Genomic DNA, 27,267 nt, shown 5'->3' on the forward strand with positions numbered 1-27,267 from the left:
TTAGCCTTCATCTAGTTGCCCAGCCAGAAAGAGGCCCGGAGCTCACCTCGACTGTACCCTCTTAGACATCGTATCAGTCAGAACCTGGTCAAGAAACAGAAGCCTCGCTAGGTGTCTCAGAGGGAAGTGGATACTGGGGGTTGTTGACAAAGGTGTTGCTAGGGGGGAAGAGCAAAAGAGAGAAGCAGGAATGCTGGAGGAGCAGAGTGGGGAAAGGGCATACAAAGTGCAAGGAAAGGAATCTGCTTTTGGAGATGCTTTCGCTGCAAATGCCGGGATTGCCCGTGAGCCTGGCACCCCCAGCAGGGCTCCTGGAAGCCCGTGCTGCCACCAGGGCCAGCACCTGCGTCCAGTCCCTGAGCACAGAGCAGTGCCTCTTTCTTCCCCCTGCCTTCTCATCTCCCCGCAGTGCCTCCCCTGGGCAGGACCTAGCGGGAGCATAGCTAGTAGAGGAAATGTGATTGGCAGTCTGGCAGCCTGGCAGCAGGGAGCAGACTCTAGAACGTTAGGTGCAGGACTGACAGAAAACCATCCTGGGTCCTACAGATCTTACTTCCCATGTCCACTTTCGTTGATTGAATACCCTCACAGAATGTCTTGAGTGTAAGTTGTGAGTCCACATAAGGCTAAAGATTAGAGATCATGATGGATACAATGTATATCCCTACTGCATGCGGTGAATGTTTGTATATGGCAGATACTGGAAAATTCTTATGGAATTGACTCTAAAAAAGTCCCTGCCTTTCAAGTCCTCCACATGGTGAGCAGTGAGGCATGATGGAGTCATGGTTGAGGTCGTAAAGTGAGTTTCAGCCGTAAGGACAGCCACAGGACCTACATCTCTGAAGCAGAAACTTACTGCCCAAGGAATAAATAGCTATTCATTGAAGTTACAATGTATCTATGAGCAAAATAGAAAAGGAGGTAAAGACTCCCCTCAGCCGGAAGTGAATGTAAAGTCCTGAAATCAATTTGAATCTTTATTTGCCAGTCGAAAATACTTTGCACTCCCGTTGAAGTGAATATGTCAGATTGAGCACTTAATTGTCATCTTTTGAAAGATTTAATACTGCTAGGAATTTAACCAAGGCCAACTGATGGCCATTAACAAGGGTCCCTTCCTTTAGTTTTGCCAGTATTCTCATGCAAGGAAATGCCAATGAAACTAGAATCAGTTTATCTTTATTGCTGTTTTGCTTTCCTCTTCTGTCAGTTGCAGGAGGGGGGGATGGGAGGCTGAGGTTTTTTCCAAGTTCCAGGACTTAACTTGCCCCCCATGTTTCCTTTTCCAGTCGGGACAATCATCTACTGTGATCGAGAACATCCATACTATTATTGCTGCAGCAGCTGTCAAATTTAATTCAGATCAGCTTAATCATTTGTTTGTTCTCATTCAGAAGGTACGTGTCCAGTCAAACGTGCTAGCTTTTTAAGTTTTTTCTAAAAGAAGCTTCCCCCTCTAAGCTGGAAGCATCTAAACATACACTCTTCTTGCTTTATCGAACCTTTCTAGCTCAGGTGTAAACTTTCTGCATATTTTGCCGGTTTGATACAATTGGATTGTCTTGCCTTTTCCCTTCCGCAGAGCTGGGAGACGGAAAGCGATAGAGTAAGACAGAAGCTGTTGAGCCTGATTGGACGAATAGGCCGGGAAGCTCGCTTTGAGACCACATCTGGAAAGGCAGGAGGATGAAATTAATCTTTCCAGCTCCACATACTTTATGCGGTTGTTCGTGCATGTGTGGGCTCATCTTGTGTGGTGTTATTGTAGGTGTTAGATGTACTCTGGGAACTGGCCCATCTTCCGACCCTGCCCAGTAGCCTTATCCAGCAAGCCCTGGAGGAGCACCTGACGATCCTGAGTGACGCATACGCGGTGAAGGAAGCAATCAAGAGAAGCTACATCATTAAGTGCATAGAAGATATTAAAAGGGTTGGTCTTACCTTCGACCTCCTTTTGTTGTCAGAGCATCAGTAGCATTGTCTGAGTAATTAGGACCCAATGAATTTCTTAGCCTATTATGTAAATCAAATGTGCGACCTGGAAACTCTTACCTTAGAGTCCAAGATTTGGAAATTGTAGGTACTACTTCTACCAAGTCACTTACATTTCTCTCAAAATTCATTTCAGCCCGGAGAGTGGTCAGGTTTGGAAAAAAACAAGAAGGACGGATTCAAGGTAAGACTTTTCACATGGAACCGCCCAAAAGGTATACTAATTTAATAATTTCTTTTAATAAGTGTTTTGGTGTTTCTTTGAGTAATGCTCGGAAACTGCCGTCTATTCACAAATCCAAGGTCACGTTCACAGGGTAGTTTTATTATTTTCATAAAATTACAAGACCTTTAACTTAGTTTCTTCTTTTGTAAACTAAATGTGAAGTGTGCACCGTTTTAGTGAGTCCAATGGATTCTGCATAAATACCATGCCCATTTTTCTGCCATGAGGGAGAAGTGGAGAGTGGGAGAAGAAAGAGAAGGGAAGAAGGAGGTTCATTCAGTGCTGGCACATAGTTGTCGTTCAGGTGCCTAGTTCAGAGGTGTTCATAAAGTGATTCCTTGGTGAGTCTTGCTGCTAGGACCCAATACTAGGAGGCAGGCGTAGGCGGTGACAGCCAATGGGGCCACTGCTCTGGGAGCCCTTTGCCTCAGGGCTCCGGCCTCCAGCCTGCTGGGCACCTAGGGGCTGCCCTTTGAAAGCATGGTTAGCAGAGTAAGCAGTGATGACTGTAGCTCTCCCGTCCCTGCAGTGCTTAGACATCCAGTCTGTGCTCCGGAGGGCTGATCTTGGGGCGGCTCCTTGGAGCGACCTCCCCTGTTGCGGCAGGACCCCCACCCCCCACCCCCGCCCCGCCAAAGCAGTGCCCTCCTCTAGCCGAGGCCCTTGGGTTGCCCAGACCAAATGGAAAGCCTCATAACAGGAGGGATTTCGTTTTATTGTAACATAAAAAAAGGTTTTGGTGAATGTGGCTTAGTAATTTCATTGGCTAAACATTTTTCTTGGCTTTCATTAATAAGTGTTTCTTTAAAAGTTCTTGAATACTGCTAATTTTCATTGGTATATTCAGAGACTCTTAGCTCTTGTTAAGAGGCCGTGGTGATTCAGTGAGCTTTTATTAAGTTATATTTGGTCATAAAGTTTAGTTAGGGACACGTAAGAACTTTGTGTTTTAGATTTCTAATGCCGAAATGTGATCAGGTGAATTTTCTACATATAACCTAGTCTTAGAGATTTTCAAAAAGTCACTCACAAACTGGAGGTGATGATGCTCAGGTTTTAAGGAATTGTTCCTTTAATTCAACAACATTGCTCTCGCTCTCAGATACAGTGTGAATTTTTCCAGTTCTCTCAGCTTAGCAATTCAGATACTTTGTTGCAGTCTCTGTCTTTGCGGTTGACCCTCATCCAGAGTGAGTTGTGTGAGGAGTTCAGACCCTTCCCTAGTAGTAGCAATAGCAAGACAAAAAGGTATCTGTAGACAAACAGTCTTGTCTTCTCAGCAGCAGATACATTTCTCTATAAATCTGAGGGTCCCAGCTCAAGGGACTTTTTCCTGCCTCCAGGGAAATGGCTTTTGAACCCAGCACCCCTTTCCCGCCGCCTGCTCCTTCCTCGCCGTGGCTCAGCATGACTTCGCTCTTCTAGTCGTAGTGTCGGTGCCTCTTTGTTGCCCCTCTTTGCGGTCACTTCATTCATGCCTGTTGTTTTATAACAAAGCTCAAGTCACGTGGCGATTTTTGGAGTCATTTTGTGAGACTTGAAAGGAGTGCCCTTCCGTTTTTATTTCCCACTGCTCCCAGTTAAAGAAATTCTGATGTACCATGATTTCATTCCAAATAATACCTTGCGTTTACATAGCACTTTTCAATGGACTGAGTGCTCTCGCACATTCGCTCTGAAAGTACACATGGCTGAGGGGGGCAGCGGGAAGATCAGAGCCCCCTGGATCTGGCTCCAGGCAGGGGGGTGAGTTATATCCTGCCACTAAAGGTGTTTTTCTATGCTATGCCCTTTCCTGCCAGGCAGCAAGGTGGGCTGACTGGGGATTATGTCTCCCTGCCAGGCTACACAGAAACTAAGCAAAGGGTAAGACAAGATCACCCACCTCTTACTCCCCTCCCACCCTCAGCTACCTCTGTTCCCCCAACTGATTCCCCTTCCCTCTGCTTTTGACACTTTTAAAATTCCCAGATTCCACTGTTGTGTTCGGAAGTTCCGACCCTTATTTCTTAACTTTATTTCTGTAGATTCTGCCAGGATACCTACCCTTGGCTCCCTTGGTCCTCTTTCCTTTGCTTCCTTTATACCTTCCACTGTTTACCCCCAACCCTCTCCCTCTTATTTCACTCCTTTTCTCCCTTCAATTAAAAATTTAAATGTACGCATCCAAAAAAAAAAAAAAAAAATCACTGAGCCAAAAAAGTCGTTTTTACTCAAGTAGCAGTGTTTGGGTATTCCCTAAGTCATTCTCTTCAGCACCACCCCTGCCCCCCAGCACAGTGCCTGGCAGCTTCTAGGTGGATGCCCGCCCCTTCCTCTTATTCCGCCCCTTCACCCTGTGAGGACACTAAAATCATTACTTACCCAGAGTGGAGTGGCCTCTACTTGCCAAAGCACGTAATTCAAAGCAAAAGTAGCAAGATGTCCTCAGTACAGCCTCACAGTGATGTGGTTAGCACAGGAGGAAATACTTTTTTAAAAACGTCCTCCCATGCAAAAATGTGTGCTTTGAATCTAGGGTAAATGGCTAGGTCTGGAAAAAGAAGACAGATGAGAAAGGGGGGATGTTCAGCTTTGAGAAGAAAATTCAAGAAAGAATATGAAAGTGTTCTTTAGAGACTTAGATTGCGATAGAGAAGTTTGATCCCACCGACTTTTTATGTCTCCCAAGAAGTCGCGGGAGGCCTGTTTCAATATGAGAGAGCAGTGAACTTTCCGTGAGAAGTCGGCGGTAGAATGCACTGTCTCCTCATCACGGGAAGCACTAGGAGACTAGCCGTTAAACCAGAGTGACTGAGGATTTAGGCATAGGTTTGCAGGCTATACCAATTGACTTTGAAGGCTTCATCTGATATTGAGGTCTAATTTGGACATACCGTTACCGCCTACTTATGAAATCTCAGCTCCATTACCAGGCATTATCAAATGTGCTCATTTTAATTGTTCACCGTAGTCTCTTGCCCTTTTGGTAAGCGGAGAAAAATAATTTAAATTTTTCTTGTAACTGAGCAACATCGTGTCGTGGATATGATGGAATAAATAACATCTTTCCTGTTTGCTAAACTTTAGAAAGGCCATATCAGAAATACTTTTTAAATTCCAATTTTATTTGATTTCCTGAATTTTATTGGATGGTGAGCTACTTTCAAAGGATGATTTTCTATGTTAAATAAAAATATTCTAACCATAATTAACTGAAATCGTCCTAAGACTGCTTTTTAATATATTTGATTATTTGCTAGAGGGTTCATATTTATATCCTCATGTTTATAATCCTTTTGGTAGGTATGAGTTTGGACTTAAGCCTTAGGGTTTTAATCTTTGTCATTTTGCAACTCTTCTGTTTTAGCACAAATACGTAGGTGGTCTTGCAAACAGTTGGCCTTTAATATGTACCTTATTTCTCTGATTCTAAGATGCCAGTGACTGCAACCCGCATCACAGATTTCGTAAGTTGCAGAGAAGGAAAAAAGAAGCTCCATTTTAGTTTCACCATTCTTTAGTTTAAATTCACACTCAAGAGTTTGCATCTAAGCCTCTTTCTGACCAGTCTGTACGGCTTCACTGGCACAGTGCTTTTCATTATCTGGTAGTGACTTTGACCTCCGTAAGAATGACTGTATCCTTCTGAGGCATGTTAAAGACTATGGAATTTTGTGTCCTTGTCCTTTTTTGTAAAACTCAAGCTGCTTTTTCCTTAACTGAGTCAAGTTGTGTATACTACAAGATAAACAGCTTCTCTTGAATTTTGGGTGCAACCTTCGGACAGAGACATTTAGTGGTGGGTGACACGGCCCTTCACAGGGTATGAGTCTGTCACACCAAATTCTCCTGGCGTTGAGACTGAGACCACTGGCAGGATTCTTTGCTTTTGAGTTGACAGACACGACAGGCTAATCCTGTTCCATCGTAGTGTCATCTCTTTGACAGTTTAAGTAACAAATTTGTGATCTAAATTCAAGTTAAGAAGCCATCCTTGTTTGGTGCTACATATATGAGGTCACAACTAACATGACGGGTAGACGAACAAGTAGATACCTTTCATATACAGCTAGGGGTGCACGTACGCAGGTAAGGACAGCTGTGTCAAAACTTTCTCCCCCCCTAGTGGCTGCTCAGTTACTTTTGACAAAATTGTAAAAAGTGTCAATTTCAGAAATGTTGAAATTTATAAAACCTGTATCTTAGAATCCAGGAAATACGGTATTTGCGATTGGTTGGCTGATCTCCAAGAAGACCAGTCTTGTTTTGGGCAATAGCTCGCTCTCATTTACATATTCAGTAGTATGCTGTTTTTCTGCCAAAGACAGAAAGTAGGTTTTTTCAGAAGTATTTTCTGCCCCATAAAGGTCTTCAGGTTACTGAAAGACGTGAAGAAGCAAGAAGGCTTTGAAAACGAAAGCAAAATTCAGCCTTGAAAATAAAGGCTAAGGACCTAAAACTTGTACTCAGTTTTTTAGACACTTAATCGATTATTTGATTAATAGTGTTAAACTGACAGCCTTCCAAATTTTACAGATCTCTTAATTTGAAAGCTGTTCTATATTAGAGAGCAGTTCTGTTTTTAAAGATTATTTCACGAACATCAGACTTTTCAGATACGTACTACGAAGATCTGGATTGTTCTGTACCAGTTTCAGAAATAACGTTTGAAAGTGTTTCTGAAAAATACAAAGTACAAATGTAAAGTGGCTGTAATAATTAATAAAAATTGAATTCTCTCTTGCAAAATTGTTTTTAACTAGGAGATATAAGCAGGTCATGAGTATTTTCTTGAATATATAGACCACTATCAGTGTCTTGATCATATCATTGGTATCTTAATCATATAATTGTAGAAAATCATACTTCTATACCATTTTCCTCACCAGCCAGTCCAGTATTATCCAAGTTAAACTTTGCCCGTCAGTTCATTTGATCATGTCAACATGTCCTAGCAGCCTGTGCTACTTAATCTATCCTCTGAAATTGCTAATCCCTTGTCGTCTGTTTTTTGCTGATGTACGCTATACATTTACTGTCACTTCACATCCACTCCTGTTTGCAGTTCTTGGCCTTAGGAAATTGCATGCAGAATAAGAAGTTGAAGACTGACTTACGAGTGCATGGAGATGAGCTGTAAATGAGCAGTGTGGACAGAAAAATAATAGAATGTCTAGCATCAAACCTAATCGACTTGGGAAATTTTTATAGCTAATAAATTTTGCCTGCCATTTATTTCTAGATGTAACTCATGTAACTTCTTTTTAACTCTAGTCGTCTCAGCTTAATAATCCCCAGTTTGTGTGGGTGGTGCCAGCCTTGCGTCAGCTCCACGAGATCACCCGCTCGTTTATAAAGCAGACCTATCAAAAGCAAGACAAGGTAAGAGAGCAGCTATATTTGATCAGCATACAATTCTACCTACTTACACAACTTCTCTAATAACAAAACATAAATAAAATGGCTGAGTTGTAAAGTCACTATTTTACATCTTTATGATTATTAAAACAGCTCATTTATATTCTTTAATAATCTTGAGTTCAAACATCATTCTGCTTTCATTTCTACAAGAGCTCTTCTTTTGCAACATCCTTGATTCATTTCCTTTTTATTTCCTTAATTGATTGACATGATTATGCCAGTTTTTAAAAGGCTGAATGGTATTTTAGAACTGTGTTCGAAAAGATTTAAAGACATTTGATCTCAGGAAGATGAGATTGTTTAAAGGACCCAGAGCTTCTTCAGTGTACGAGACTTGGGAGGAAAGACCTGAAAAGTACGCAAGAAGCGAAAAGATTCTTTTCTGAAACCCGTCTTTTAAAAAAAAGAGAGAATGTCTCTAGAAGCAGAACATTAGCAGAGAAGTTTATGAGTTCCCTAGTAAGTGCACATTCTAGATGATTTTGTTTGCTTTTGTGTAGGGAATGAATCCTCAGTGAAGCAATCCTTAGATTTGCAGTCCCTCACTAGGGCTACGTGCTGACGCGGAAGCTTCTGCTAAACTCACAAAATGACTGCAGATTCTCATGCCATTTTTCTTTTTGTTGTTTTTTGCCAAGAGCATCATTCAAGACTTGAAGAAAAATTTTGAAATCGTGAAGTTGGTGACCGGAAGTTTGATAGCTTGTCATCGACTTGCAGCCGCTGTGGCTGGACCCGGAGGCTTGACTGGTTCCACGCTGGTGGATGGCCGATACACTTACCGGGAGGTATCCGGAGCTGTGCTTTCGTGTCGCGCTTTACAGCATCCGTTTGGCTATTTGCGCGCGAACTATAAACACGATACCGGTAGGGTGTCGCGCTAAAGAGGTGGCATGAGGTTTCTTTGTAGCGATGGAGCAGTTTTATGTTTTGACTATAACCATTTTAAACAAATTTTTTTTAATTTATTTATTTTTTTAACGTTTATTTATTTTTGAGACAGAGACAGAGCATGAACGGGGGAGGGTGAGAAAGAGGGAGACACAGAATCTGAAACAGGCTCCAGGCTCTGAGCTGTCAGCACACAGCCTGACGCGGGGCTAGGACTCATGGACCGCAAGATCGTGACCTGAGCCGAAGTCGGCCACTCAACCGACTGAGCCACCCAGGCGCCCCAACTATAACCATTTTAAAATAACAGTTTAGGAAGTTGTTATTTGTGGGCGAATCATTCAGCAAATCACCTTAGAACTGCATACGATAAAGTGATAAAGATGACCATGTTTCCTCTGCCTTTCATATGAAATGATAATGGTCTATGCTGTGGAGAACTGCTTTCGTTTTTCAAATCAGTTGATTAGTAATATTGTTTTTAAAAATTAGAAAAAAAACTTAACCAGTGTTTGCGGTATTTCAGTTTGAGGTTACGGAGATGATATTTTACTGCCATCCAACTTGACTAGAAGTTGTAACAGACTTGAAGTAGTTTCCACTGTATCGTGCTGTTAACAGATGTCTCGCTTTTATTTTACCCTAAATTATATGTGCAAGCGTTAGGTAGAATTCTTGTTTTAATTTTTAAAAAGTGTGTTTTAATTTTGCTTTTGCATAGGAATGCCTGGAGTTAACTAATCAGCATTACTTCTTTTTGCAGTATTTAGAGGCCCATCTAAAATTTCTAGCATTTTTCTTGCAAGAAGCCACTCTGTATCTGGGTTGGAATCGTGCCAAGGAAATCTGGGAGTGTCTTGTGACTGGCCAGGATGTTTGTGAATTGGATAGAGAGGTAAGAAGATGGTAGTGTGGCTAAAATAAGGTAGAGGTGGGGCTTCTATAGTTTACCTTTTTTATGGGTCTCATATCGTCGATTCTAAATGCTTCTCAATTTGCTAAGCACACATTTATGCTGATCGGCCAGGAGCTGTAAGTGCTGAAAAAATACATTATATGATATATATCTATGACATAAACATATGAGTTCGGTAATTTTTATACCATTCTGGACAAAACCAAATTGAGCCGAAAGAGCACAGCTGAAGAATTCTCGGTATGTCTTATAATTTTTCTCCCTCCCATGGAACTAATTTCAAGTTACCAACCAAGAACTTTGAGTTCCTGCAATGATGTCGTACGGCAGAAGCACAAACACAAACTTCTTTGTTGTATTCTAAACACAAAGAAGAATAAATGCCCAGACAGATTTTTTTCTGACTATAATTAAACAGCTGAAAATAGATTAAGCCAGGAGCAGAACACCTGACTTGGCGTATTGTAACGATGAATTGTGTGCTCATCTCCGTTTGCAGAGTTGTAACTACTTCCTAGGATTGTTGAAAGGACTGAATAAATGCCCGTGCCCAGCACAGCGGCTGGCACACAACAAGGCTTATGAATAAACGTTAGTGGGCAAGCCCAAGTCTAACCTTCATTGAACAGTAGGAGTGTATATTTTCATTATCTGAGGGAAGGGCTGCTAGGAACTGCTTTATTTGGCTCTGGCGTTCCAGGCATTTCCGTTGTCCCTGGTAATACAAATTTTTGCAGCATTGAACATAGCCTATCAGTGGGCTATCAGGAGAACAAAGTCTCCCACTTTGGAATAAGTATTTGCCTAAAATGAATTTTAGTTATAGGGTAATGTTTGTCTTAATCCACAGATGTGTTTTGAATGGTTTACAAAAGGCCAACATGATCTCGAGAGTGACGTTCAGCAGCAGCTTTTCAAGGAGAAAATTCTTAAATTGGAGTCATATGAAATCACCATGAATGGTAGGAAGAAAACTTCAAGTCTTTTTTTCTCAGTTCTTTAAGAAATGTGATTCTTTCCTTTCCCTGTAAGCCCACTTCTCAGAAGCAACTAAGCAGTCTGGATTATCCTTCTGGACTTTTCTTTATGCGTATAAAGACATATCTGTGTATACCTGTGTTTATATACACAGATTAATTCCTTTTTATGTGAATAGTATCTCGTGATTCACTTTAAATTATATGGCCTTACCATTTCAGTTGTCAAATGGTAGCACTTATCAGTATCATTCTATTTTATGGCTGAATAATATTTCATTGTATGAATGTACCACATTTTATTTATCCATTCATCAGTGATGGATACTGAAGTGTTAATCACTTTTGGCTATTACTAATAACACCGCTGTAAGCATTCATGTACAAGTTTTTGTGTGGACATTAGTTTTCATTTCTCTTGGGTATATACCTAGGAGTGTAATTGAATCATATAATTAACATTTTGAAGAACTGTCAGACTATTTTGCAAAGTGGCTGCACCGTTTTATAATCCTACCAGCAACATCTGAGGGTTTCAGTTTTGTCACATCTTCACCAATCCTCGTTACTGTCTGTCGTCTTTATTCTAGCCGTCCTGGTGTGTGTGAAGTGTTATCTTGTGGCTTTGGTCTGCGTTTCCCTGATGACTAAGGATATTGAGCATCTCTTCATGTGTTTATTGACTGTTTGTCTATATTCTTTGGAGAAATGTCTGTTCGGACCTTTTGCCCATCATGAATTGGGCTGTTGGTCTTTTTATTGTTAAGTTGTGAGAGTTCTTTATATATTCTGCCTAGTGGCACCTCATCCGATAGACACTCTGCATATATTTTGTCCCATTCAGTGGGTGGTCTTTTCACTCTCTTATAGTCCTTTGAAGCACAAGAGCTCCTAATTTTGATGAGGTTCAATTTACCTACTTTTTATTTTGCTGCTCGTGCTTTTGGTACCATATCTAACAAACCGTTGCCTAATTGGAGGTCTTGAACATTTATGTCTGTTGTGTCCCAAGAGTTTTACAGTTTTGGCTCTTGATATACTTTGAGTCTCTTCCTTGGTTATCTGTGTTACTTAGAGTGCATGAATTTATCTGACCTTCTGTAATTTCAGGGTTTAACTTATTTAAGACTTTTTTTGAAAATGTGAATCTTTGTGATCATCGACTGAAACGACAAGGAGCTCAGTTGGTAAGTACCTTCTTCCAAAATCTGGATAATCTGGATAGTCTAGTAAAACATGGCAAAAAAGGTGTTCTAATTGAGAGAAAACATGACCTTTTTTAAAGAATGGGCATCGCCTCAACTGCGTCTTTTGCTTTGATGACAGAGCTCTTAGAGCGTAACGGAGGCTCCCTTTCTGGCACAGCGACACCTCGCTAACTGCCCGGGAGAACAAAGTTGACTTCTCATCCCTCTGTGCTTCTTGCTGACCCAGGGCAGCCAGCATCCTCCTGTGGCTATGTGAATGCAGGACAGGGATAGTTTTATCGAAGCTTCCAGCTCTTCAGATCCAGTAATGGATGTGTTCCTAAAAAATAACAACATCTTAGGGCGCCTGGGTGGCTCAGTCGGTTGAGCGTCCGACTTTGGCTCAGGTCATGATCTCACGGTTTGTGAGTTCGAGCCCCTCATCGGGCTCTGTGCTGACAGCTCGGGGCCTGGAGCCCGCTTCAGATTCTGTGTCTCCCTCTCTCTCTGCTCCTCCCCTGCTCACACTCTGTCTCTCTCTCAAAAAATAAATAAAAGATTAAAAAAAAATAACATCTTTCATTCTGAAGATGAATCTTCGGTTCATCATAGCGACAGGGATTTGGGGAGAAAACTTTAGGAACAGACAGTGAAGCAGGAGAATGTGAGGATCTGTCGAATGTATGCAACTTATGTTTATATTTACATGTGAACCTTAAAAAAAGAAAGGCAGTAAATAATGGTCTTTTTTAAGACCTAACTCTTTTGGTTCAAGGCCTGGCTTCGTGCATGGTACAAATTTTTACAAGATCTTGTAAGCTTGGATCCTGCCATTTGAACTGCGCTTTGGGAAGACCCGATTGAGCCTCAAGGATTATTAACCACTTCTAGCCTGGCTCTGTTTCCTTTTGAGGACAAGCTCCTGAAGCTGGTGCTCCTTCACTCCTGTGCTATTTTCTGTAACTTGCTTGGGTAGATTTCCAGCTTGGGTTTAGGAACATCTGGAGAAAACTCTCCATATCTCCCCTGGTTGCCATGGACATAGCCCAGTGTTTCTGTGGTTAGTTGTTTTTGATTTAAAATATAGTACAGTAGTGCTCTCATATGTCTTGGCTTTCGCAGCCTTAATGCATATTAAACTGAAAGGTGTGGACTTAATGATATAACAGAAAATAATTGTAATTTTGTGACCTTGGTGTGCTGTATGATTTTTTTCTTTTGAACAGTATGTAGAAAAGCTGGAATTGATAGGAATGGATTTCATTTGGAAAATAGCCATGGAATCACCTGATGAAGAAATTGCTAATGAAGCTATTCAGTTAATCATAAACTATAGTTACATTAATCTAAATCCCAGATTGAAGAAGGTGGGTATCAAAGGACAGAAGGTACTTACAGACAAAACAGAAAATTATATATATATATTTTTTGATAAGTTCTGACCTTTGGCATGCCTGAAAATTGGCTTTTTTATTTTGATGTTTTCTCGTTACTAATGATGGCAATTAAATGTCGGACTAATTTTAATTTCCATGTACCTCTTACTTTTAGGATTCCGTATCGTTACATAAGAAATTTATTGCTGATTGTTACACGAGATTAGAAGTGAGTGGCAAATTTTATTTAACATGTTTTTGAAATAAATGCTTTGACATTTTTCCTTTTGTAATTTTCTGTTTGAGATCATGTGTCATGTTGATATTTGTGGCTGGATTCTGTCGAAGAATTTGTCAGCCGTATTATATTGTCACAGAGGGAACAGACATTTGCCTGGATTCCCCCAGTACAGAAATGTCCTCCGTAGGGAAGCTTTGCTTCTCTTTCCACCACGTCTCCTCCCCGCTCCACCCGCCCCCCCCTTTTGGGGTATGGGAACTGTCTTCAGAAAACGGGCCTACTCGACATTCCACATTTCTAGTAGATTCTTCTCCCCTTTTTCCTTTTCTGCCCAGGGTTTTTATGCAAGAACTTGTTTTTCCCACCCTTGCCCATGTTTCAGCTGCGATTATATCTTAGATGCTATTAAAGGCCATAGCAGGTGGTATTGGTTGCCTTTGTCCATTAGAAGCCTGCTGTGTGATACTATCTCACATACATTTCCAGTGCCTTGGCTCCAGCATGATGGTTAAAGCGTTAAACAGTCATTTCTGTTCTTAAGTTGTGTTTAAGTTTTTTACCTATTCCAGAAACGTAATGCTACTGCCCCCAGAGGTCAAGAAGTTAAACCTCGTGATGACGAATACATGCTTGAATCTGTGCAGGATTTTCATAGTTCTTCACCCAAATCTGTGACTTCACCCAAATCTGTCATCATAAAAAGCCATTTAAAGTATTCAAGTACCTTAATTAAATGAGGTACTGTTTAAGTATTCACATATGTAAAACAGTAGTTCTCAGCCAGGGGTTATTTTGCCTCCCAGAGAGCATTTGGCAATGTCTGGAGACCTTTCTGGTAGCAGTAGGTGGGTAGTGACTAGAAATCAGAGATGTGGCTAAACATCCTGCAAAGCCCAGGACAGCCCTCTAACAACGAAAAGCGTCCATCCAGCCCAAGGTAGCAATCGGCCCGAGGTTTGAGAAACCCTGATAATAGAATGATGGTTTCATGTTTCACAGGCGGCCAGCTCAGCACTTGGTGGCCCCACTCTGACGCATGCAGTGACCAGAGCAACAAAAATGCTTACGGCAACTGCTATGCCAACCGTAGCAACATCCGTTCAGTCTCCATATAGGTAAGTGTGCAGAAATTACAGCACGTACTCACACGATGCGTAAATACACATGTACCTGTTTGGAAAAATAACTGGCTTCTTTTTTGGTTGATTTTGCTCATTCTGTATCATAGTTTTTGCAGAGAGTCGTATCCTGAGAAATTGCGTATTCCTGTCATACATCCCAGATCTGCATTTTTTTTCTGAAGATCCGTAGGTCATTGTCACCAGAACCAAGTAGTGGTCTGCCCCGATCCTGTGCCTACTGGACAACTTTTGTTGTTTTGTTACTTTTTTTTTAAATTTGAATTCTTTCACTTTGACTCTGTGTAAATAGGAGTAAGCTACTCTTTACAACAGACTAAAGATATACTCGTTGTGTGAAGAGTAATTTTTCAAGTTTGAAGTATGTACTTACTGAGACATAACCTGTCTCCTGGTGCCCAAATCCAGGGCACTTAACAGCACGCGCAAAATGAGACGGACGGTAATAATTAATTAAAACTGTGCATTATAATAACATCATAGTTAAAATATTATTTCCTTAAAATTAGTTTTCAATAACTTCTAACAAGAACTTAACCCCCAGATATTTGTGTTCAAACTTTGAGCTGAAGTCTCCTGTTAGATTGCCCTGTTTAGTGTTTTCAAATATTATCAGTGAAACCCGAGTTCAGTATTTGCTATAGTTCTTTGATACAGTGAGGAACATAGGTGAGTATTCAGAAACATTAGACTGAAGCATAGCTCAGATGCTACTGTGAGGTTTTCTGAGCCTTCTATTCTTAGTAAGCAGCCCCCAATCACTGATGCCCAGGAAACCTTGGCAGGTGTTCAGAACGAGGCCTGCTCTGCTGCCCTCTAAGTGATGGGTGCACATATTGTCTCTCTCTGCTCGGAATGACTCTATGTATGTACATATGTTATTTATTTTTATTTACAGTTCTTCTTGTTTTTAAAGGCTCCCTTTAGAATAGGAATCAAAGCAATAGCCTTGCTCACATTCATCATCTTTTTTTAAATGAGTACTGTGGGGGCGCCTGGGTGGCTCAGTTGGTTAAGCATCCGACTTCGGCTCAGGTCACGATCTCACAGTTTGTGAGTTCGAGCCTCATGTCGGGCTCTGTGCTGACAGCTGGGAGCTTGGAGCCTGCTTCAGATTCTGTGTCTCCTTCTCTCTCTTCCCCTCCCTAACTTGTGCTCTGTCTCTCTATGTCTCTCAAAAAATAAATAAATGTAAAAAAATTTAAAAAAATAAAAATAAAAAATAAATGAGTACTATGTAGTGATACTAATATTAGAGAGGCTCCAATAAAATTCAACCCTCTTGGACTTTTTTTTTTTAAATGCCAGAAAGCAGGGTACCTTGCTGGCTCATTCAGTAGAGCATGCAACTCTTGACCTCGGGGTTGTGAGTTCAAGCCCCACGTTATATATAGGGATTACTTAAAGATAAAATCTTACCCAAAAAACCCAGTTAAAATGGCGGAAAGTGATTATAGATTCAACTCATGACCTTTGCGTTCCCACATTGTTGGAAGTGTATCTTAAATAGACTCTCATTAAGAATGCATGTTAAGAGTAGGGGTACCTGGGTGGCTCAGTCGGTTAAGTGTTCAACTCTTGGTTTCAGCTCAGTTCATGATCTCATGGTTCGTGCGTTCGAGCCCTGCGTCAGGCTCTGTGCTGGCAGTGCGGAGCCTGCTTGGGATTCTCTCTCCTTCTCTCTCTGCTACTCCCCTGCTCACTCACTCACTCACTCTCTCAAAATAAATAAACTTTTAAAAAATGCATATTAAGAGTCTTTAGTTACATGTTTGTAAGATGTGGTCCATCTTTATGACCTAGGTCCTTAATGATTCATTTATCTGACAAACCAGAATAGAAATCCAATTTTGAACTATTGGATTGGGATTTCCAAACTGCAACATCTTTAAATAAGTGTGTTATTTTTCTCTCTTTTTACTAAGTGTTTTTTATTCTGAATCATTTCATTTCATATTTGACTGACTACAGAGCACAGCCACAGGATAGTTCTTAACTGTTCTTATTATAAACTGCAAACACTGTTCATAGGAGTGTATAATTTCAAAGTTGCATTTGAACCACGACATTATAGTTTCTTATTTCACTGGTTTTGAGAGAACTTCTCAGTGACCATAGTTCCACCTTTGGTGGCGGACGGGGGAAAGTTATTCTCTCATCTCTACAGTGGTCTGCAATGTTGTCTGAGATTTAATTCATTATTGAGGCACAATTAAGATAGTTCACTCAATAATTCACTTATTATAGGGGCACCTGGGTGGCTCAGTCGGTTGAGCGTCCGACTTCAGCTCAGGTCATGATCTCATGGTTCATGAGTTTGAGCCCTGCGTCGGGCTCTGTGCTGACAGCTCAGAGCCTGGACCTGCTTTAGATTCTGTGTCTCCTTCTCTCTCTGCCCCTCCCCTGCTCACGCTTTGTCTTACTCTGCTTCTCAAAAATAAGTAAATGTTAAAAAAAACCTTTTTTTTTTTTAAATAATCCTCTTACTATAGCATTTAGATATTCCTCAAGCTTCCCCACCTGAATATCAAATTCTAGTTCTTGCCCGTAGCCTGAAAGAATTTAGAACTCTGTTAAATATATTTAACAGTACTATTACAGCGTATTTAACAAACTCTTTCTAAAGTAGAATTTTCAGTACTGCTAATCAGCCAACCAGACCAATTGTTAGAAAGTGTTAGTACCTCTTTTCAGATTTAGAAAGATGCCTGTTTGAAATGCCTAGACTTTCTTTTCTGGGAGAGCACATGTTTAAATTAAGGACATTTGGATTTCCATCTCTTGATGTTAACACACGTAATGTTGTCTTTAGAATCAAATATGGAGCTGTGAGTACATAAGCTGCTGGACGTTAGAGTCTCGTTAATTCAGATAATAAGTAATATTCCCTAAGTCTGACCAAAAGGGATCTCGGGTCTCATTTTCAGGGGTTAAGCTAGCACTTAACCTTGCTATATGTTGCCTGTTCCAGAGATGGTTGTCCCCTGATGAGTGTTGATTTCTCAAGCACTTTGAAAACCTATAGGATAATAATTCTTAACACTTGTGTGTGTTTTTTAAATTCTTTTTAACGTTAAATTATTTTTGAAAGAGAAAGAGAGAGACAGAGTGTGAGCAGGGGAGGGGCACAGAGAGAGAGAAACAGAATGTGAGGCAGGCTCCAGGCTCTGAGCTGTCAGCACAGAGCCCGAAGCGGGGCTCAAACCCACAGACCGTGAGATCATGACCTGAGCTGAAGTTGGACACTTAATCGACTGAGCCACTCAGGCGCCCCACACTTGTGTGTTTTAACTCTACAGAATGTTCATTTAAACCAGATAAACAGTTGTTTGTCCTTCCTTCCTCCTCATTCTTAAACTATTTAGAACAGCAAGTCTTACTTGTGGTACACTTACTGGTTTTCAGCCAATTCAGAACTTTGTCAGATTCCATGTGTTTACAGAATTAGGTGGCATATTTTAGTGGTAAGATTGAGACTCAAACCTACTGGTTGTTCACTCTTGGTGGATTGATGGACAGACAGGCCTGGAGGCCCAGGTCCTCCTTTATGGAACAACTGTGTAAAAAGACAGAAGGGAAAGGACAGAAAAGGAAACATGGAGGGGGCCTGCCTGTCCTCCCTTGCTCCGTCAATGCACAACGGCTGTGAGCTGGCTGAGCCGCCTCCCGCCCTGGGTGACGGGGAAGTTTAGTCTTTGCAGATTTAAGCCTTCGGCCACTGAGGCTAACTGCGTGGTTTTGGTGAAGCAGACTGGAATCGTGCGACTTATTTCAAATACGTTCAAGTCTTCAGTTCATTTCAAATATGCTCAAAAAAAGTTTTTTAATCTATAGATCCACTAAACTTGTAATAATCGAGAGACTGCTGCTTTTGGCAGAACGCTATGTGATCACTATAGAGGTAAGCCTCTTTTCTTTTTAAAGCAACTTTATCATCCTGTCTTTAGACTCGTGTTAGGTGTGTACGTTGGAGACTTAACAGTGACGCTGTGCGTCTGACTTGTTTGACTTCTATTTTTTCAAGGATTTTTACTCTGTTCCACGAACTATTCTACCTCATGGTGCCTCATTTCATGGACATCTTTTAACTCTCAATGTCACGTATGAGTCTACCAAAGATACCTTCACTGTAGAGGTAGGTTTACGTTAAGCCCTGTAGCCATTTTCATACTGTCTCGATTCCTTCCCACGAGCACTGCGGAGCGGGATAGCTCCATGGGGAACTATTCTGCAAGCTGTTTAGCAAACAAATATAGACTAAAGGCCTGCAGCGAAAGGGAACTGATGGGTGTACAGAGGCACATGAATAAGTATATAATATAGCATCGGGTGGTGATGAGTGTTCTGAAGAATAAGAATAAAGCAGAATAATTTGGTAGAGAGCCAATGCGTATGTGTGAAATGTCATCAAATGGGCAGGGAAGTTCTCTCCGAGGTGGTGACATCTGAACAAAGGTGGAACGAAGTGACAACAAATAGTTTCTGCGGAAGAGCATTCCAAGCAAAGGGAGCAGCAGGTACTGAGGCCCTGGCGAGGGACTTGCGTGGCTCCCTGAGTGACAAGCAAGGTGGCTGGTATGAGGGGAGTGTAGAGAGAACGGGAAAGAGTGGAGACGGCAGCAGCAGAAGGACTCGAGATTTGATTCACAGGAGATGGCGAGGCATGGGGGGTGGGAAGACGGGACATTGAATTACTGCAGAAGGGAAGCCTTACAGGGCGGGGAGTTTTGTCCGTGGGTCCTCTGCTCTGTTCCCAGCTTCTGGAACAGTGCCTGGCACGTAGTCCGTGCTCACTAGCAGTTGTTTAAACGGACAAGTAAACAAAAGACTCCCAACAGCGTTTAATTTTGTCGTACAGGCTCACAGTAATGAAACCATAGGGAGCGTGCGATGGAAGATAGCCAAGCAGTTGTGCTCACCTGTGGACAACATACAGATATTTACGAACGATAGTCTGGTAGGTTTAAACCCACACTCTGTGGCCCTTCAGCCCGCCGTCAATGCCTTCCTCTTCCTGCCAGTAACTAAGAAACCACTTTTCGCAGCTGACCGTGAATAAAGATCAAAAGCTCCTCCACCAGCTGGGCTTTTCTGATGAACAGATCCTCACGGTGAAGACTTCGGGCAGCGGGACCCCATCCGGCAGCTCCGCGGACTCCTCGACCAGCTCCAGCAGCAGCGGCAGTGGGGCCTTTAGCTCATCGTACGCCATGGAGCAGGTACGGGGTGCCGGAGTCAGGTGACCAGTCAGAATTTAGGAAGCCCCCGGAGACTTGGATGACCGGGTCCTCTTCTCCCAGACACGTCCTGACCGGTCACGATGAGGTTCCTAAGGGAATGAGCGTAGACAGAGGAGAGGCCAAAGGACCGAGCCAGGGAACTTCTTTGTATAGAGATCAAGGGTGAAGAGGACCCAGCAGGGGAGACAACAGAAGAGCCAGAGAGGAAGGGAAAAGCCAAGTGAGTCCTGACAGCCGAGTGAAGACAGGGTTGCAGCAGATTGTTGACTGTACCTTTAAAATACACCTAAAACCTAGTTAGTGTCATCTGCCTCCATGGCTTCCACACCGGTCCAGGCCCCTGCCATGCCTCGCCTGGAGTGTTCCAACAGTGCCTCCCTGCTCTCACGGCTCTGCCCCTAGACCCGTTCAGTCTCTTCTCTGTACAGTGCCTGGCAGCCCGGGGTCTTTTTAAACGGCAGTCATGTTGTGCCACCCTCAGCCCAAAGACTCCCAGGACTTCATCTCAGAGTAGGAGCCAGGGTCTGCCGGGCCCCACAGGGCCAACCTCACAGACCTTCGTGGAACCTCTCTGATCTCTCCTCCCTTGGCCCCGCCTCGCTCCCACCCCTCCAGCTGCACTGGCCTCCACGTTGGTCCTCAGACTTAGCAGCGTCCGTGCACTTGCTCGTCCCTGTGTCTGGAACGTTCCTCCCCAATATCCAGGTGGTCCCCTCTCACGTTCTTCGGCTCTCACTCAAATGTTGCCTTCTTGGTGGCAATCCTATTTACGTTCTTAGCTCCAGCCCTGCACTTCGTATCTCCCGTCCCGACTTAACGTTTTCTTTAACGTACCGTGTGTTTTATCATATGTAATGTCTCTCTCTCCCCAGTGAAATATAAACTCCATGAGAGCAGACTTCTGCCCGTTTTGCTCACTGTTGTATCCCCAGCACCTAAAACAGTGCCTAGAACATAAAAGGTACACAGTCAGGATTTTTTGAGTGATTTCCTGAAATCAGCCCGTGTACTTTGTACCCTCTCTGTGTCAGGACCGAGCTTGGCACCAGAGATAAAAACCAATGAGACTGGTTGTGCTTCTTAGCTTTTACAGTCCAGCAAGGAACATCACACCAGACCTTATGTAAAGGTATTCTAATAGCATGTGGAGGTTTTTTTTTTTTTTTCATATTTGTATATATGTACACATATTGCCTTATTTCCAATTAAAAGATCTTTGTGTATTATGTTTTTTTACCTTAGCATAATCTTGCCATTGATCTCAACTCCTCAGGGTCAGTATTAGTATAATGTGTTTGTTTTTTAAGTAACCGTACTTATAGTAAGAATTTAAGGAAGATCCCATTCAAGAGTAGCATTATGACAGTTAATTAACAACAAAAAAAATGTACAAACATCCTTTTACTTTATTGCACTTTGCAGATTTTGGGTTTTTTTTTTTTTACAAATTGAAGGTTTGTGGCAACTCTGCACCAAGCAAGTCTGCTGGTACCATTTTTTTCCAACAGCATTTGCTGACTTTGTGTCTCGGTGTCACGTTTTGGTAATTCTCACAACATTTCAGACTTTTTACTATTACATTTATCATGGCGACCTGTGGTCCCTGACCTGTGATGTTACTGTAATTACTTGGGGCACCATGAACTGTGCCCATAGAAGACGGTAAACTTAGTAAATGTTGTGTGCGTTCCGACTGCTCCACAACCAGCTCTTCCCCTTCTCTCTACCCCCCTCCTCGGGCCTCCCTATTCCCTGAGACAACAGCAATACTGGGATCAGGCCACCATTTTAATAACCCTGCTGTGGCCCCTGGGCGTTCAGGTGAGAGGAAGAGCTGCACGTGTCTCCCTTTCAGTCAAGAGCCAGAAATGACAAAGCTTAGTGAGGAGGCGGAAAGCTAGGCCTCTTGCACCGAACACTTGGCCAACTTTTGAGTACAAGGGAAAGTTCTTGAAGGAAATTGAAAGTGCTACTCCAGTGAGCTCCCAAAGGATAAGAAAGGGAAACAGCCGCATTGCTGATACGGAGAAAGTGTGAGTGGCCGGGATGGAAGGTCAGACCATGCCTCAGCATCCAGAGCCTGATCTGGAGCAAGGCTCTAACTCTCCTCACTTCTTGGGAAGGCTGAGAGAGGTGAAGAAGCTGCAGAAGGAAAGTCTGAAGCTAGTAGAGGTGGATTCACGAGGTTTAAGGAAGGAAGCCGTCTCCATAACATGAGATTACAAGGGGAAGCAGCAGGTGCTGCTGTGGAAGCTGCCGCAGGTTCTCCAGGAGATCTGGCTCAGAGAATTCATGAAGGTGGCTGTACTACGCAACAGATTTCGGTACAGATGAAAGAGCTTCTATTGGAAGAAGACGCCATCCAGGACTTTCCTAGCTAGAGAGGAGTAGTCAGTGCCTGGCTTCAAAGCTCCAAAGCACAAGCTGACTCTTGTTAGGGGCTAATGCAGCTGGTGACTCTAAGTCAAAGCCAGTGCTCCTTCACCCCTGAAAATCTTAGGGCCATTGGGAATGATGCCTAATCTACAGTTTCTGTGCTCTATAAATGGAACGACAAAGCCTGGATGACAGCACATTTATTTACAACATAGTTTGCTAAACCCACTCTTGAGACCTGCTACTCAGGAAAGAAGACTCTTTTCAAAATACTGCTGCTCAGTGACAGTGTTCCTGGTGACCCAAGAGCTCTGATGGAGATGTACAACGAGGTGAATGTTGTTTTCGTGCCGGCTAACCCAGTATCCGTTGTGCAGCCCGTGGATCAAGGAGTCATTCATTTCCACTTTCAAGTCTGAAAGTCCTGAGGCTATAGCTGCTATCCATAGTGATTCCTCTGATGGATCTGGGCAAAGTAAATTGAAAAACTTCTGGAAAGGATTCACCATTAAGATGCCATTAAGAATATTTGTGATTCTTGGGAAGTGGTCAGAATATCAACATTTGCAGGAGTTTGAAAGAAGTTGATACCAACTCTCATGGATGACTTTGAGGGGTTCAAGACTTCCCTGAACGAAGTAACTGCAGATGGGGTGGAAAGAGCAAGAGAACTAGAATTAGAAGCGGAGCCTGAAGATGGGATTGAATGGCTGCAATCTGATGATAAAACCTGAACAGAGGAAGAGTTGCTTCTTATGGATGAACAAAGTGGTTTCTTGAAATGGAATCTACTCCTGTGAAGATGTGAATATTTTTGAAAGGACAGCAAAGGATTCAGAGTATCACATAAACTTAGTTGATAAAGCAGCGGCAGGGTTGGAGAGGACTGACTCCATTTTTTTAAATGTTTATGTATTTATTTTTGAGAGAGAGGGGGAGGGAGGAGACGAAGACTCCCAGGCAAGCTCAGCACTATCAGTGCAGAGCCTGATGTGGGCTTCGAACTCATGAACCATGAGATCATGACCTGAGCTGAAACCAAGAGTTGGATGCTTAACCGACTGAGCCACCCAGATGTCCCGGATTGACTCCACTTTTGAAAGTTTTGTGGGTAAAATGCTATCAGATAGCCTTGTGTGCTACAGAGAAATTGTTCGTGAAAGGAAAAGTCCATCAGTGCAGCCAACTCGATTGTTGTCTTATTTTAAGAAATCGCCGTAGACACCTCGGCCTACACAGCCGCAACCCTCACCATCGGCAGCCATCGACATCCAGGCAAGACCCTCCACCAGCAAAAAGATTACGACTCGTTGAAAGCTCACATGATGGTTAGCATTTTTTTAGCAATAAAGTGTAATTAAGACACGATACATTGGGGTTTTTTTTTTTTATATAATGCTACTATACCCTTCATAGACTACAGTAGAGTATAAACGTATATGCACTGGGAATCCAAAAACTCACTCGACTCGCAGTATTTGCTTCTTGCTGTGGTCTGGAACTGACCCTGCAATATCTGAAGTATGTCTGTACACAACATCTTCAAGCTTAACATTTTCAAATTATCTCCTATTTATCCTGAATTTATTAAAAACGTTCCTTTGTATAATGACATTCTGTAGCGATGTCTAGTTTCTTAACTTTATAACCAAAAAATAGTACTTTAATCACATCTAAATCTCTTCTGCGTGTTGTGTGTGTTTATACATTTGTACTACTATAATTTTGCTCTTAAATCTTTCATTACCTTGTTTGCTCCTGATGAGCCATGATCAGCTTTTAATGGTGTCTACTCTCCATTCTGTTCATTATACCTGCCCATCATTATACCTCTCTTCCACTGCCTGCCTTTTGGTGCCTTAGCCCCTCACCTGCAGGTGGGTAGGAGAGAGCCCTGTAAGTAGATGCACTAGAAAGTAATGGTCCCGCCAGTCTGTTCCCAGGTGTTGCTCCGTAGGGCAGGTAAGCACGCTGTTCCCCTCAAGCTTTGTAGTGGCCAGTCTTTCAGAATTAGTCATTTTATTGTTGGCACAATATTTCTATTTGATTAGAAAAAGAGAAAATTCTTTCGTCAGTTTGTATTTATATTTTGCTTTTTTCCTCAGGAGAAGTCCCTCCCTGGTGTTGTGATGGCACTTGTATGTAATGTGTTTGACATGCTTTACCAGCTCGCCAATCTGGAGGAGCCAAGGTATGATGGAAATATTTATGAAGCATGAAAAAGAGAAAGCTATTAAAGTTAGGGAGCCCAGCGTATTTTTACTTTACATCTGTCAGGAACAAATGACTTTGTTCTTGAACCTGACTTACATGACAAAACTTGTATTTGACAAATTTCAGGATAACTCTACGCGTACGAAAGCTTCTCCTGTTGATACCCACTGACCCAGCCATTCAGGAAGCCCTGGATCAACTTGATTCTCTAGGAAGAAAGGTATAAGCATCTTGGACAGTTACCTAACTGGCATGGAAATTTGATGTCATGATTCAGTAAAAATACAACCGGAAATCACTTTAAGGCCATGTGATACCATCTTTCCCATAACAGCTCTTCTTTAGAAAATTACTTTCACTGTAAATGGAAATCAGAACTTCATGTTGACTTTTAAGAGATCTAGAGTCAGTAACGACATCAAGTTTTAGAACCAGAAGAGATTTGAATATCATGTATTTCCATGTTCTTCTTGTTCTGTATTAAGAAACTGAAGCCCAGAGAGAGGAAGTGTCTTGTCCAAGATCAGACTCTGGTTCTGATTCAGCAAAGATGTTTTTCTTCTGTCATGATGCCTCTCTGAATGTGATTGTTGTATGTGTTTGAGTTGCTTGCATAATTATATCATTTCACTTTTTCCACAGCTGATATTTAAAGTTCATCTTAATTTCTAGAATGTTGTTCCTCAAGGATTTTATTATGTATTGAAATTGTATTTTGTCTGTAATAGTGTTTAATTATGTTCTCAATAAGTTCATGTGGAACAAAGCCGTTAGAAGGTATGAATTCACGTTACCAGTGGCTAAAGGTTTAGATCAGCTCGTGGTCTTGTCGTACACGGCTCAGGTATTATTTGTGGGGAGAAGAAAATTAACGTAATTCTAAAACATATCACTAGTACTGGCTGAAAACGTTTTCAAAACTACCACTTCTACAATCTTATCATTTTAATTACCGGTATTTAGTAGTGCAGATGTTAAAAACACGGAAGCAAATAAAAATGACCTTGCTAGTGTTGCCTGGAAGACATTCTCAGACGCATTCATGGTAGGGTTGGAACGCTGTTGAGCACGTACAGTTTGTGTGATGGAGTTTGATGTTTTGTTAGTAATTACAAAGCGATGTGTCTTTGAGGTTGATTTATAGAAGATTTCTTTGGTGCAATTATAATAAAGAGAAAAGAACGTTAGAATACGCATTAAGATGTGTTTCTCTCTAATTTGTGCTTCTAACACATATATTCTTGGTTTTCATTCTTGAAAAACTTAGAAAACATTACTGTCCGAAACGAGTTCTCAGTCCTCAAAGTCTCCATCCCTGTCCTCAAAGCAGCAGCATCAGCCAAGCGCCAGCTCGATTTTGGAAAGTCTGTTTCGCTCTTTTGCTCCGGGAATGTCCACCTTCCGAGTGCTCTACAATTTAGAAGTAAGAAGGCTCATTTCTTTTCGTTTCATTTGGACAGATTCGTTTTCGTTTGCAGATTCCTGCGTTTAGATACCAGAGATAAGTAAACAGGTTTCTATTTGTATTGGATGATCTGTGAAAAAATTAGATTTAAAAAAAAAAAAAAGTAAGAAACAATATAAATTGAAACATTTTGTTGTTTTGGGGCCTTAGAAGATGCTCAGGCTTTTTTTTCACTTTATACCTATGTATGTTGCTATAGTTGCAAAACAGCATCTAAATAAATAGTGAGGAAGCCTTATGTAGTAAAATACGCCATCGTCTTCCTCTGGAAATTTAGCAAATTGTCTAACACGAGTTGTTATCCTCAGTCTTCTCATTACTAAATGCATCCTAACTTTTTAAAGAACGATTGTAATTTGTTGTTCTAAATGAAGCAGCGAGGGGGTGGTCAGGAAGTACATTAACCTTCTTATTTCAAGGTTTTAATAAAAGGTTTGGAAGAATTTAAACAAAAGTGCATGTTTATTACCCTCTTTTCCCCAAAGTATCTTTAAACTAGTAGATTTAGTTCAATAAACATCTGATAACTGTATAAGGTGTGCAAGTCATTGCGGTCGCTAAAGGATGACCACTGAAAAGGCAAGATATTTGCTCCAGAATCTTGAGTGAAACGTAAGGAGGCTACATCCTCTGAGTCTTGAGAGCAAAGCGTTGGGAGAGTGAGCAGGTGGAAATAGTCCCGTTCTTGGAGAGCGAAGGGTCAGGCCCTCTTGCCATTTTCGGTCTGGAGAAGATAAGGCCCTGAATGATTTTGCTTTGTCCCAAGTTTTATTTCATCTGACAGTCTAATTTGGAGTATGTAATTCTATTCATTCATTTTTCTGCATCACTTATTGCCTGTGTGTTCAAGCTGTGTTATTTCATATTGGCCTTAAAGTAATCATTCTTGTGAAAAAAATACGTGGGGTTCGAAACGAGAAAATATTTAGCAAATGTTTTTAAGATAAAGTATGTCTTTATTTAATGTGGACGTTTAAAAATATGTTTAATATTCCAAGGCAGAATTGCCCATTAATTTTTGGTCAATTTAAGCTTATAAATTTTTCAGTACTTGCCAGATTTATCATTTGCCTTTGAATGACTGTCTCAGAAAAGTTAAAGTGTAAACCTTAACACCCACATTTGAGAGCACCTAGAAAACGGGATGGCATGACAATGAATCTGGCTTGTCACCAACTACCTAGGTTGCCACATCTTACAGCCTAAGGACAGTGGTTGTAAAATACCTCCAGCACAGTTTCAGGGAAATCCTTTGATAGGTTGTTTTTTGCTTTAACACAAAACATTTGGAAAACCTAATACTTTCAAAAGCACTTTTTTTTTTTTTTTTTTTTTTTTTTTTACTGACTCCTGAAAGACTAATTTCCTTGCATTTCAGTCTTCCACTTACATTTGCCTACTAGGTAGCTTCAAAGTGGATATTCCAAATACCCATTCCTTTGAAGAAATCTTCCTTCTTTACTACATTGTTGTCCATTGAGCATGAGGAGTACGTGCATGTGGCTGTCCTCTCACAGGAAGGATTAGAAAAACACTGTAAAGGATTAGAAAAGGATTGTTAACCCTCATAACCTGAGGTTGAAGAGCCTGTTACCCAAAGAGCACTTTAGGAAGATAGCAT

The 27,267-nt window shown here is 41.6% G+C and overlaps 1 protein-coding gene across 3 annotated transcripts in view; it reads left to right on the plus strand.

Moving 5' to 3' along the window:
- The window catches only part of USP24 (ubiquitin specific peptidase 24), a 140,428-nt gene that overhangs the window by 51,833 nt on the left and 61,328 nt on the right, over window positions 1-27,267 (plus strand). For 2 of the 3 annotated variants that reach the window (XM_060624012.3, XM_078451879.2), the window contains exons 13-32: window positions 1,293-1,400; window positions 1,586-1,681; window positions 1,772-1,933; window positions 2,132-2,179; window positions 4,028-4,087; window positions 7,478-7,585; window positions 8,263-8,412; window positions 9,279-9,410; window positions 10,282-10,393; window positions 11,519-11,595; window positions 12,822-12,962; window positions 13,147-13,200; window positions 14,212-14,327; window positions 18,186-18,252; window positions 18,376-18,486; window positions 19,210-19,308; window positions 19,397-19,570; window positions 24,073-24,158; window positions 24,308-24,401; window positions 25,449-25,604. In XM_060624012.3, coding sequence (XP_060479995.1) covers window positions 1,293-1,400; window positions 1,586-1,681; window positions 1,772-1,933; window positions 2,132-2,179; window positions 4,028-4,087; window positions 7,478-7,585; window positions 8,263-8,412; window positions 9,279-9,410; window positions 10,282-10,393; window positions 11,519-11,595; window positions 12,822-12,962; window positions 13,147-13,200; window positions 14,212-14,327; window positions 18,186-18,252; window positions 18,376-18,486; window positions 19,210-19,308; window positions 19,397-19,570; window positions 24,073-24,158; window positions 24,308-24,401; window positions 25,449-25,604 — 2,151 coding nt within the window. The remainder of the gene's footprint in view (window positions 1-1,292; window positions 1,401-1,585; window positions 1,682-1,771; window positions 1,934-2,131; window positions 2,180-4,027; window positions 4,088-7,477; window positions 7,586-8,262; window positions 8,413-9,278; window positions 9,411-10,281; window positions 10,394-11,518; window positions 11,596-12,821; window positions 12,963-13,146; window positions 13,201-14,211; window positions 14,328-18,185; window positions 18,253-18,375; window positions 18,487-19,209; window positions 19,309-19,396; window positions 19,571-24,072; window positions 24,159-24,307; window positions 24,402-25,448; window positions 25,605-27,267) is intronic. The other variant, XM_060624013.3, reaches the window with a different exon arrangement.

This window comes from Panthera onca, chromosome C1 (assembly GCF_046562875.1).
Source record: "Panthera onca isolate mPanOnc1 chromosome C1, mPanOnc1 haplotype 2, whole genome shotgun sequence".
Taxonomy (NCBI): Eukaryota; Metazoa; Chordata; class Mammalia; order Carnivora; family Felidae; genus Panthera; species Panthera onca.